This window comes from Peromyscus eremicus, chromosome 17 (assembly GCF_949786415.1).
Source record: "Peromyscus eremicus chromosome 17, PerEre_H2_v1, whole genome shotgun sequence".
NCBI lineage: Eukaryota > Metazoa > Chordata > Mammalia > Rodentia > Cricetidae > Peromyscus > Peromyscus eremicus.
In genome coordinates, this window is record NC_081433.1 from 46463154 (window position 1) to 46475880 (window position 12727).

Sequence of the window (12727 nt, forward strand, 5' to 3'; positions counted from 1 at the left end):
GATCATGATATATTTGCCTGAAGTATCATTATTTTTAAGAATTAAAAAAGTGCTTTAATCCCAGCAGAGACAGGCAGGCGGATCTCTGTGAGTTCAAGGCTAGCCTGGGCTACAGAGTGAATTCCAGGGAAGGCACAAAGCTACACAGAGAAACCCTGTCTTGAAAAACCAAAACCAAAAAAAAAAAAAAATTTGAAAAGTGCATTTTAAAAGACACAGAGAGAAAGCTGGCGTGTGACTCGGTTGGTAGATGCCTGGCAGTATGCAGAGGCCCGGGGTCAAGCCCCAGTACTACACAAATTAAATTTGCTAATCAACAGTTGCAAATCCTCAGCTATGGTTCGGCAGCACTGGCTGTAGCCAGGCAGGAATTCTGTTTCCTCGGGCACCGGCTCCGTCAAGGCTGCTACAGGGAACTTTATCTAGATCTCTGTCCCTCTAGAGAACTCAGGATTCAAAGGCTGAGGCGACACTCTGCTCACTCAGAGAGGCTGAAGAGCAAGTATTGAACCTTCTCTCCTTGTTCCTTCTGCTCAGCCCCCACTTAAGAACCTAGCTACACATGGTTCCCCCCACCACTTCCTGTCAGCTAATTGCTGACTCAGCCTCTTGACCCCAGGTTAATTTTATTTAATCAAACAAATGTAACACGTCTTTGCACCATTAAACAAATGTTCCACAGCATAAACAAATCTTAATGAATATCCCACAACAGGATATAGTGGCCCATGCCTTCGATCCCAGCACTGGGAACAGGAAGCAAGAAGGATCCCAAGTTTAAGTTTAAGGACATTCTCAACTATGTAGACAATTGAGTCCAGCTACACAGGACCTTACTTAAAAAAGATGAAGAAGAAGAAGAAGAAGAAGAAGAAGAAGAAGAAGAAGAAGAAGAAGAAGAAGAAAGAGAGAGAGAGAGAGAGAAAGAAAGGAAGAAAGAAAGAAAGAAAAAGACATTTTCTAATTGTGAGGAGACAGCTTTTGGGTTTAATCTTCTATTTTAAAATATAAGTGTGGACTCATAGTAACCAAAAAAGTTAATTTCAGGAACTTCCATTTTATAAAAGCATTACATGCAGGCTAGGCGCTAGCCATTATTAAGATGCTTGGGCTGTTAGTAATGCATAAGATAGACATGTCTTCTCAGAACATGTGTTCTAACAAAGCTGTCCTCTTAATAAAGTTATTATTCATAAACATGAAGCCTGTTATAGAGGGAACTGGAAAAGGACTGTGGGGGAACGTTTGAGGCACACCACATCTTGAAGGCAGTTCAGAGATACCATTTAGTGACAGAACAGAAACACTATTCACTGAAGTTCAACCTCGAAGGTCCTGTTTCTGGAGACCCAAACAGACTAGTAACTGGCATCCATTCAATGTGAGCGTTACAGGCTGAGTCAAACAACTTTTGGGGTAATCTCAATTCTGTTCCTCTTAAAGAGTCCTTGCGTATACCAAGTCCTTGCGTATACCAACATGTTTGTAGATATCACATCATTTAAAACGCATGAAGAAATTCAATTGTTAAAAAAAAATAAATCAGTTGTCTAAATAGCATGCGATTTAATTGGCCTTTCTTCACTGAATGCACTGGCAATAAAACCAGATTTAACAAGGATGTCTCACCTCCTTTCTGGACCGGTACATCAGACAGCTAAATAAAGAAAATCATCAGGAATCTGTTTCATTTTGTTTTTTCTGACAGGTAAGTGTTAACAATCCAAGTGTTAACAATCCATTGTCTATACAAGCGACACAGCAGAATCAAAGCAGATGAGAAGCAACAAGTCCTTTTTATTTATTTATTTATTTATTTATTTATTTATTTATTTATTTATTTATTTATTTTGGTTTTTCGAGACAGGGTTTCCCTGTGTAGCTTTGTGCCTTTCCTGGAACTCACTTGGTAGCCCAGGCTGGCCTCGAACTCACAGAGATCCGCCTGGCTCTGCTTCCCAAGTGCTGGGATTAAAGGCGTGCACCACCACCGCTGGGCAGCAACAAGTCCTTTAAATAAGCATTTCCTTACTGCAATCAAAACCCAAGGAGAAAACACTATTTGAATAAACCATGGGAGGGGGTGGCCCACATCAGTCCTCCTAGCCCTCAGGAGGCAGGGGCAGGGGAATCAGAAGTTCAAGGTCATCCTCAGCTGTACTCTGTCTCAAAACAAACAACAGAAAAAGAAAAAAAAAAAAAAAAAAGAGGGTCTGGAGAGATGGCTTGGCAGATTAAAAGCACTTGCTGCCTTTTTTAGAGGACCTGGGTTTGAGTTCTAACATCCATAAGATGGCTCCTAACCATCTACACCTCAGCTCCAGGTCATCTCTGATACCCTATTCTGGCTTCCTAGGGGACCAGGCATGTAAGTGGTACATAAACATATATACATGCAAAAAAAAAAAAATTTTTTTTTTTTTCAGAGCTGAGGATCAAACCCAGGGCCTTGCGCTTGCTAGGCAAGTGCTCTCTACCACTGAGCTAAATCCCCAACCCGGCAAAAAATTTTTTTAAACATAAGAAAATACTATCTGGAGCTGGAGAGATGGCTCAGGGGTTAAGAGCACTGACTCTTCTTCCAGAGGACCTGAGTTCAATTCCCAGCACCCATGGCAAAAACACAAATGCACATTAAAATAAAATAAATCAAAAAAAGAAAATACTATCTGAAAAAGAAATTCAATGACACTAACTGAATGCATTATAAGACCACACCTCTTTCTTTATATTACCAAGTAAACATAAAGACAACTTGCTTCACAAAATGTTCTCTGACTTGGTCAAAACGCCTTTAACAGCAAATGTTTGACTCGCTTACATGAACGGCTTTAACTGGGTTGTTCTTTAAAATGTTACTGCTCTCAGCGAAGGAAACAGATGCCATCGTTCTCCCTGTTCTGTGAGCACGGAGCCAAGGTTTACAGAAGGGACGTTCTCTATGATCGTGTTATTAGTGAGCAGCAGACCCAGGGTTGGAATATGGGCAGTCTTAGTGTGGCGTCTAATCTTAACCACTACACAGTTTCCTCTCTTCCCTTCTCAGAAGAGCAAGCTTCTGCTCGACAGGACATGGGCTTTTGCATGGCCAGCAGCTCACCAAATGCCTTCTGTGATTTTGTCTTGGACTTTTCCGAATCCTTGTTTTTGTTCTTGGTCCCGTGTTGCTGAGTACAAAGTGGACAGCCATACGTAAATAGCTCGTCACTTCCTGATAGCATTCTTCTTTTCCTCGCCATGGTGAGGGGGCTCCTCCAGGGTTTGCTAGGCTGCAAACAGTACTGATCCTAAAGGATCAGTGGAGAGTTGAGAGCACCATAGACAACCAAAATAACAGGCAGGGCCCCTCAGGAGGCAGGACAGGGAGCACTAAGCGCAGGTCACTTCGCAGTTTTAACCTCTACAACTGCTAACAGGTATGAGTTCTTTTGATGATCATTTTTGAAGAAAAGGAAAGAGCAAATAAAAAGCACAAAACAAGAATGTGCTTCACCACTGATGGTCCAGCCAGAGCAACTTGGCAAAAAAAAAAAAAAAAAAGAAAGAAAGAAATGAAAGGCATCCAAATGAGAAGGGAAATGATGTCTTTACTTACATTTAACATGACTATGCGCACGCACATAGTCACACACACACACACACACACACACACACACCTAATGCTAATAAACCCAGCACAGTTATTGTAGGGTCAACACACAAAATCAGTTGTTTCTATACCACTAATGAACAATATAGATAATTAAGAAATCAATTCGATTTAGAATAGCACCATAAGAATAAAATGCCTACTGATAAATTTAACCAAAAGACAACGGAAACACCAAAATTCTACAAAAATAAACTAAAGAAGACCCAAGCAAATGAAAAGACTGCACACTCATGGGTTAGCATGCTTACCACAATTCAGATGGAAATCTTTAAACAGTGTGTATATTCAATGACATCTCATTGGAAAAAGTCGTTTTTTTTTCAAATTCATACGGAATTTCAAGAGTTCAAGAATGATCAAAATAAGAACAAAGAATTGATACTTCTTGATCTTTAAAACTTAAAGCAAGGCTAATAAATCTAATAAGTCAATGGAAAAGAACTGAAAATCCAGAAATAAACTCTAATATTCCAGGCTAGGTGATTTTCAAAGAGGAAACTAAGAATATTCAGTGAGGAAATAATACCTTCTCAAAACGATGCTTTGACAACTGGTTAACTATAAAAAAAAGCATTGTTCTTTACCAGGTTGTATTTAGCAGTGGATTCAATACTTGATGCTAAAAGTAGAGCCACACACACACAAAAAAAACCTACTTACACTAGACAAGGCGAAAATGTAAAACTTTAGTGCATGGAAGAACACTATCAAAAAATGAGAAAAAGCCAACATTTGGAAATCTCTAATAAAGGTTAAATACCCAGAATAGAGAACAGCTGAGGAAAAAAAAAAAAGGACTTAAAATAACTTTTTCTACAAAGAAGATATGTTATCTGCAAGCCTATAAAATGTTCAATATCATATATATATATATATATATATATATATATATATATATATATATATATATATATATATATACACCAGAGGCTAGAATTATGGTTTGGCAGTTAAGAACACTTGTTGTTCTTTCCAAGATCTGGGGTTCAATTCCCAGCACCCACACACTGGCTCCTACCTGGCTCCTACCTGCCTGTAACTCCAGTTCCAGAGGTCCCAATGCCCTCTTCTGGTCCTTGAGGACACCTACATGCATGTGGGTTCACAGATAGTCAAGGAAGTACAACAATGCACAGAAATGAAAACAAATCAAAAAATTAAAAAGATTATATAAATCAAAGCTACAATAAGCTACCACTTCACACCCTGTATCATGGCTTTAGTTAGGGGGAAATGTCCAGGCCAGGTGTGGTGGCACAAACCTTTAATCCCAGCACTTGCGAGACAGCCTGTTCTACATACTGAATTCCAGGACAACCAGAGCTACATAATAGAGGGACTCTGTCTCAAAAAGAGAGGGAGGGAGAGAGGGAGAGGGAGAGAGAAAGTACAAGAGCTAGCAAATTTTCAGCCATTGATGACATAATGTCATCAATGTCCCAGCCACTTGGAAAATTTTGACAGGACATCAAAAAGTTAAACAGAGAATTATTCTATAACTTAGCAATTTTACTGCCAGGTGTATACTCAGGAGCAATGAAGAAATATATCTACAGAAACATCAGTTCAGTAATGTTTCTACGGTAGCATTGTTCTCACTAGGCAAAGGTTGAAACTCAATGTTCAATGAATGAATAAACCCACCATGGAGATATACTAACAGATACAACGAAGGAATTGGGGTGACCGTGTATGACTGGCTTGGAGGTGAGGAAAAACATACAAAATTAGACACAGCAGCTATGTAACATTGTGAACACACGGAAGACCACCAAATGATGCACTTTAAATTGTGTATTACGCAAATTTCCCTTCAATGAAAAAAGTGCATAGCATATGGGGGTTTGAAAAATAAATTTTAGCCTTCTCCTAATTTGTTTTGGTTCCTACATAATTTTTAAAGACCCTCTACAAATTTAATATTCTTTCTTTATCCAACTCCTATGGCAAATTTGGATCCCTTTCTTGACGCTGTTAAAAATAATCTGTACCCACGTAAAGATGACTTTCCACTTACTTTTTATTCAGAGACAAGAAAGTAAAAAGATCACTAGTGAATTCATAACATGAAAAACTCAATAGCATGGGAATAAAACTTTCTATAGAAACCTCTTTATACTACAGCTTCAGTAGCGACTCAACCTGGGTGAGATTCCAGTCTTCAATGTCAAAGATTCACTTTTGGAATGTTTTAGACTGATCTGGCAAGGGCCTAGGAGATGTTTCAGTGTGTGATGAAGGTACCCTCCGAGTCTGATGACGTGAGTTTGATCCTCTGAACTAATGTAAAAAACTGGATATTGTGGTGAGCTTCTGCAATCCCAGCGCCTCTATAACAAGATAGGAAATAGAGACAGGGGAATCTCCCAGCATCCTGGGGCCAGCTAGCTGGAATATGCCATGCTGTAACAGAAAAAAAAATAGAGATCCTGCTTCAGTAGGTGAGAAATGGCTCCCCAAAGTTGTCCTCTGACCTCCACATGCACACTATACCCAACTCACATGCATACATGCACCTTAGTTCAAAAGGCTTCTTAAAATTGTTTTAACAAGGACTTAATTTCATTGGTAATCACCATTCAGAACTCTATTCTTCAGGGTTGTTTTTTTTTTTTAAATAATTTTATCAACAAATAAGTATAAGAAACTAAATTGCTAGTTATGCGTTCACAAGGATACTTTAATCAAATAATTTCAAGTTCTTTTCACAAGAGAGGTTTTTCTAGGGAAAACCATGTAGCTGTTTTATTCAAAAACACAATCTTTCTGGATTAGGTAAAAATATAAAATATGGGAAAAATATTATTTTCAAATAAACACTGACATCTTACAGTTATGTGGTTCATTTTCAGACAGCTAAGAAGAAAAAAACCTTGTCCCAGAAGTCTCTGGGGATACGGCAAATAGGGTTCCCAAAATGCCTAGAATATAGCTTCTGCTCACCAGTAATGTTCTAGGGACATTTCAAATGGTGCTAAGAACCAGACACCAGCTGTTTTATTTCCTAGTTGTGAATATAATCAGAGCATTTGAAAATAAGTAGACTTACCTCCTAATTAATCAGGACTGTAGGCTCGGTACTTTAACTGTCAGTGTGTCTCAGCTGGTGGTCAATATTTTGTCACCTGGGGACCTCTGGCAGTGTCTAAGAAGTAACTTCTGTTGTTACATCACCGAGTTACTGGCACTTATCGGTAAATGTCATGAACTGTGCTCATCTTCCTACAACACAGGGCGGCCTCCCACAGCCAGCATCACCGGTGCAAATGTCAACCTTGAAGAACTTTGAGCTATATTAGTAGTCTTATCCGTTTCCAGCCTAAAGTTTGCTACCATTCTTAGGACATTTTTCCTGGAGCTGTTTTTGTTTTTGATGTGACAAGCTAGCTACAAACCTGATTGGTGATGCTAAGCATTTAACCAAGCAATAAAATTCCAAGAGAAATAGACGTTAAAAAATGATAAAACACTGACAGAGAATGAAACGCAAGAAGATAGAAAGGGACCTCAGCCCTTAAACAAAGAGCTCATTACACATCTGGACTTCTCCAACCTCAGACAAGGTTTGCTATCTAGTCAAGACGGCCTTGAATTTGTGACCCTTCTGGCTAAGCCCCCCAGAGAGCTGGGATTATAAATATTCACCACACAGCAGTTTTATTAAATAGTTTGAATTTGCTATCTTTGAGTAGCACAAATGATGAGTTATTTTCCATATTCATGCCATAACTCCAGTTCTTATTTCCAGTCTCAGCAAGCACTGTGTGTGTGTGTGTGTGGTGTGTGTGTGCTTGCCTTTGCTGGAATATTGGGGTGTCTTTGGAAAGAGAAAGGCACAGAAATTACCTGTTTTTCTTCATACGCCTTCAAGGAATAATAATAATGCATAAAGGGAAATTTCAAAGTGGTTGAAAAATCAATGTAAGTCTAATTTCAAATCTGCTAACATATATTGTAAAGCACTTTAAGAGGCGGGTGGATCTCTGAGTTCAGGGACAGCCAGGATACAGAGAAATCCTGTCTCAAATACCCCCCCCCCCACACACACACACATACACAAAGAAAAGAATGCTTACTTCCCATTGGCCTAGGGAAAAAACAAGTGGGTTATATTTATATCTGTTATTTCTCCTTTACCTTTAATTACTTTTTAAAAAATTTTTAAATTTTTAAGAAAAGTTTACAAAATACAAATCTTTACCTGAAACCTTAATACCACCCCCTAGAAGCTTAAAACAAACTCTAAGTTTCTCAAAATAAATACACTGAAGCAGCTCTAACAGTAATAACCTTTATTTAAAATAGTTTTAATTTAGGAAGCTCAGTTTACACGAGTTTCCAACTAATTATTAGAATCAAAGACAAACAAACAAAAAGGCAAAGGAAATCCTCTGTAGAAAAAATACACAAGAACCTTTCTACATATGAAAAAGAGTAAACATTCTTGACAGCCTGGCAGAATGAGAAGCCGCCTCTCCTAGTGAACCCCGCTGTCCACCTTGAGGTCTGATTTGTTCTTCTCATTCTTCACTGAGTAGATGAAATACGTCAGGGTGTCCTTCTCGTTCACTGGAATAGACCTAAAGTGGCAGCCAACTATCTACAAAGAAAAAATGGACCAATTAACTGTTGGATACAGCAGGGGCGGTGAGCTGAGGGAAAGACACTGTTCTGTCCAAGTGTTGCATGTCCGTGAGAGATAGTCTTTTAAAAATTAAGCCGTTTTAACAAACTATCACCAAGCCCCAAAGCACATTGAAAACAAAATATAATAAACAAAAGACAGTCTGATTTCAAAGGACCCATTTGTCTACTCAATTAATACGCTCTACTTCTAAGTATGTTACCCGCTTTGGTCCACTCAACTAATGGGCACCGGGTCTGAGTACTTTTCCCTTTAAACTTTACAGCTTCAGCTTAGAAAGCACCTACTTTTAAACATTAAATATCAATGAGATAAAACAGAAGAGCTGATGTGCAGCCCACGAGGGAGAGTTAGGAAAAGATTAATACAAAGTAAACAAAACAAAAACACCTGGTAACAAACTATGATCCCACAAATATCTTTGGTGCAACTGATACTCATTCTTCCTAAGTGTCTCACAGAATTTTCTGAATAAAATGTAAGACTGGAAAATTAAAGGAGCTGGAGCTGTCCCTTCACTCTACAAACCTAACATGTACACCACAACTACCAACACCTGAGTAAGACCCGGAGCTGCTCGTGTATGCGCTCGGATTCTAGAGGATGGCCTGTTTTTCTAGAACAGAAAAGAACTCTGAACCACTACAACTGTTTTTAGAAGACCCGACCTTAAAGGCTTGGGATTTGAGTTATATACTTAAAAACGATGTTTGCATCCGTTCTTGGTTCCTCTGTTGTAGAACAGGGATGACTATAGTACATTAATATAGAGTATATTTCATCATAGTAGGGGAGGTCTTTATATTTATGGAGTGTGCCACAGAAAAAGGACTAGATCTTTCAAATAAAATTTAAAGAAAAGTTTCATTTTTGTTGCCTCAGTAGGAAATATAGGAGAAAATTTGGCTAGTTAGCATACTGAATTTTAATAATGTTAAAGAGCTTTCTACAAAGAATTGTAACTTGTATTTATCTTTTATTTAATATGCATATTAGAAATGTAGGCTATTAAAGTCAAGCTGAAGAATATGAGAACACTCATGTAAATAAACACACACACATACACACAGAAAGAGAGAGGGAGAGAGAGATTTCTGTCCTATCTATTCAGTGGAAATTTTTACTTAGATATAAAGTAAAATTATTTAAATCTGTAAACATCTTAAAGTGCACAGATTTTGTGGCTCTATTACTCCTTGAACACACACACACACACACACACAGCTAACTTCCAAACCACACTCAAGAAACCAAAGTCCTATACAAAACAAACTCTAAGTAAAACCTTGGATAAAATCTTTGCTCTCTCTAGAAAGAAAGCATCCTCTACTTAAAAACAACAACTACTAACAAAAACGACCTGAAAGTAAAGCTAGAAAGTTAGGAAATCCTGCTTCAGGCTTATCTGTGGGCCTATTCCACAGAAACTTTAAAAACTAAACTCTAATAAATGCTTGTGAGCTTTTTTATTTGCTATGCCTCAATTCAGTGTTTAATCAATATTCATTAAATAGTTGGAAATTTAAAACAGATTTCTAGAATTATAAGAACTTCCCACTGAATAGTTATTCTGAAAAATCACTATAAAAAGATGCTGTAAATGGATTTTTCTAGGTGGCAGACAGATGTTTCTAAACAACTATATTCTCCCACAATAGACCAATTAACTTTGACTTTCCTATACGTAATGTACTATTATATATATACTACACTTAGGTATTTCGTCATCATTTAATGACCCCTCGTTGGTGTGAACAGGTTGTTTAAACAGTATAAACTTATATATACCTCAACAAGTTGTGCTTTGTTAAGTCCTGGTCTGGTTGGAAGCTTGAAGTGTCTTTTGTATCTTCTAAGTGTATTTACTTGTAATTGGTACAAATCAACCTAGAAAAAAATTAATATATCAATTAGTTCACTCTGCTAAAAAGATACCACTGATCTGTATGGCAAAGGGCACTTCCACTTCGGCACAACAACAATTTCATTTACATAATTAGATCTATAGTTTTTTAAATAGTTCTACCTTTTGGGGATACATAATATCAACTTTTAGAGGGGGAAAAAAAAAGGAAGTTGTATGTGAAGGGCTATAAGAATTGTCACCTGAGATTTAATACTAGTCTAAGTACATGTTAACTGATTGTATTTAATTTTGAGATTAGCCCAAATATTTACACAAAGGTTTTGGAATTGCCAGTATGCTTCTGATTTACATGTAACACAGAAAAACTTTCATCTACCTCTGGAGTATCGACATCCTGAACAGGTGAATCTCCTCCATCGTCGTCACTACCTTTCCTCTTTCTTCTGTTTCGAACGCTCTGGATTAAGTTTTTATGGTAATCACAAATGTAGAGATGTCTTGCCTGAAACAGAAAAAGTTTTGTGGACTGTGAGTACCGGGGGGGGGGGGGGGGGGGGGGGGGGGGGGGTACAAAAAAAAACGCTTCTCTCTGTTAGTAAAATGACAGAACATACAGTCTAAGGAGTCCACTGTTCCAATGTCCCTTTCCAATTTTAAACCGGGTACCCGGCTATGACATTAGCAGGCTGTCAATACTGTCTGGAAGGGGGGGGGGGGGGCTAGGAAGAGGTGAGTGGTACCACCGGAGAAGGCAGGCAGGCAGAGGAAGAGAAATTCCAACCCTCTGGGTTTTGTCATCAAATTGCGTGGAGGGTGACCTGAATAAGTTAGCTCCTGCTGATTTTGACTTTACAAGGGGAGGCGTGATGTTGCCCACAATTCTGAACTTGATAGTACATTCTTTAGTTTGAGAGCAGCAAATTATATTAATGTTAGGTATGTGCTTCTTAATCTTTCTAATTAGGTAGCCGAATGCTACACAGATACAAACTATTCATTTTTTACAAATGCGCTACTGAGTTAATATCCTAATTATGTTTAAAGTTCAAGTACTAACGTTTCTTTTTAAGAATTAAATGAATGTATTTGTCTGTATTGTGCTGTTTTCAATGAAAGCAAACAAATTATTCACGTTCACTTGCGAAGTTCCTCATGCGCCCTGCTGAAAAAACGGCTTGAACAGAATCACAAATAAACTTTTCAAAAAAATTAATTACATAGGCATTAGAAAGTTACATAGTGAGCCATAGTAAATACTGAGCTGATTGACAGTCTCCCCATCCCCCTCTTTAAGGCTACAATTAAGGGCTGAATGAACAGGCTCTTATATATTGACTTCTAAGCTAAGGGCAAGTTAAAAATATACAGGATGTGTGGAGGGTCTGTATCTCGTTCTCCAGGCCATCAGTCAGAGCTCTGAAAAGTAGCAATGGATCTCTCTGAAACCTCATAGCTGGCCAAAAGAGCAGACGTGCATAAAAAACGTGAAAAAAAAAAAAAAAAAAAAAAAGAAAGAAATCCCGATGGCGGCCGAGCGGGCTGTAAAACCGCAGAGGCTCGTTTGCAGCCTCGGTTTGGAGCAGCTGCCCGAAGAGCTGACATCGCAAATGCTGTTTACAACCACCTCCCAGTAAGGCACTGCCGAGCTCTGCTTCCCTCTCCGTGTTCAAGAGAAAGAGAACACTGAGAGGGGAGAGAAGAAAAAAAAAAAAAAAAAAAAAAAAAAAAAGGAGGATTTCCCTTCTCTGCGGCGTGGGGTCCCGCCTGACTCTACTTTCCCTAAAGGAGCGGAGCTACTCCCTGGGGCCAGACGCTGGCTCGGGGCAGCAAAACAAAGGCGCCTCCATTCCAGAAGGGGCTACCCGGGCTACAAGAAAACTACTCTGGGCCCTCGGTGCCGCGGTCCCCTTTGTTTCATTTCCAGATCGCAGCCAAAGGAGGAAGAGGGAAGCCTGGCGTGGGAGAGACGCTAGGCAGCGGGAGTCCGGGTGAGGGGCGGAGGGGACCCGCACCACCGCGCGGGCGAGCCAGCGAGCGCGCGCTGGGGGAGGTGGCCGGAGTTGCAGCGCGACTTTGTTTCCATCGGGAGAACCCACTAATCCCACCGGGCAGCCCAGTCCCGAGGACTCATGAACCCCGCCAACGACCCGGCTGGGCAAGCAGGGTTAGGGCCAGGGCAGGGCAAGGCAAGGGCGGTCCCGCTGCCACTTACACTCTTATCCAGCTCGATCTTCACCTTCTTCTGCGAGATGCTCTTCTGGATCCTCTTGCTGAAGCTGGCGTTGCCCGCCGCGCGCCCGCACCGCTCGCCGTCCTCCCGCAGACAACAGAGTTGCCCGGGGCCCGGACCCGCCGCTCCGGGGGGGCCAGCAGCCGACACCGCACCGGCACCGGGTACCTCTGCCCCACCGCCCGCCGCGTTCCCATTCCCCGCCGAGGCGGCGGCTGCTGCAGCAGCGACCACCGCGGCCACGGCGGCGGTCGCGTCCCCGCCGCGGCTCATCTCCTCCGGAGTGAAGCCGTTCATGTCTGCCAGCTCGGGGGCGCCGGCGTCGCCGCCACA

The 12727-nt window shown here is 40.3% G+C and overlaps 1 protein-coding gene across 1 annotated transcript; it reads right to left on the reverse strand.

The window, feature by feature from the left end:
* Positions 1–7929: 7929 nt before the first annotated feature.
* Positions 7930–12727, reverse strand: Sap30 (Sin3A associated protein 30). The gene is made up of 4 exons (XM_059244431.1): positions 12377–12727; positions 10541–10666; positions 10086–10184; positions 7930–8252 (listed from the first exon to the last, which is right to left on the reverse strand). Exons 1-4 carry the CDS (start codon positions 12689–12691, stop codon positions 8130–8132), a joined length of 663 nt encoding a protein of 220 aa, XP_059100414.1. The 5' UTR covers positions 12692–12727; the 3' UTR covers positions 7930–8129.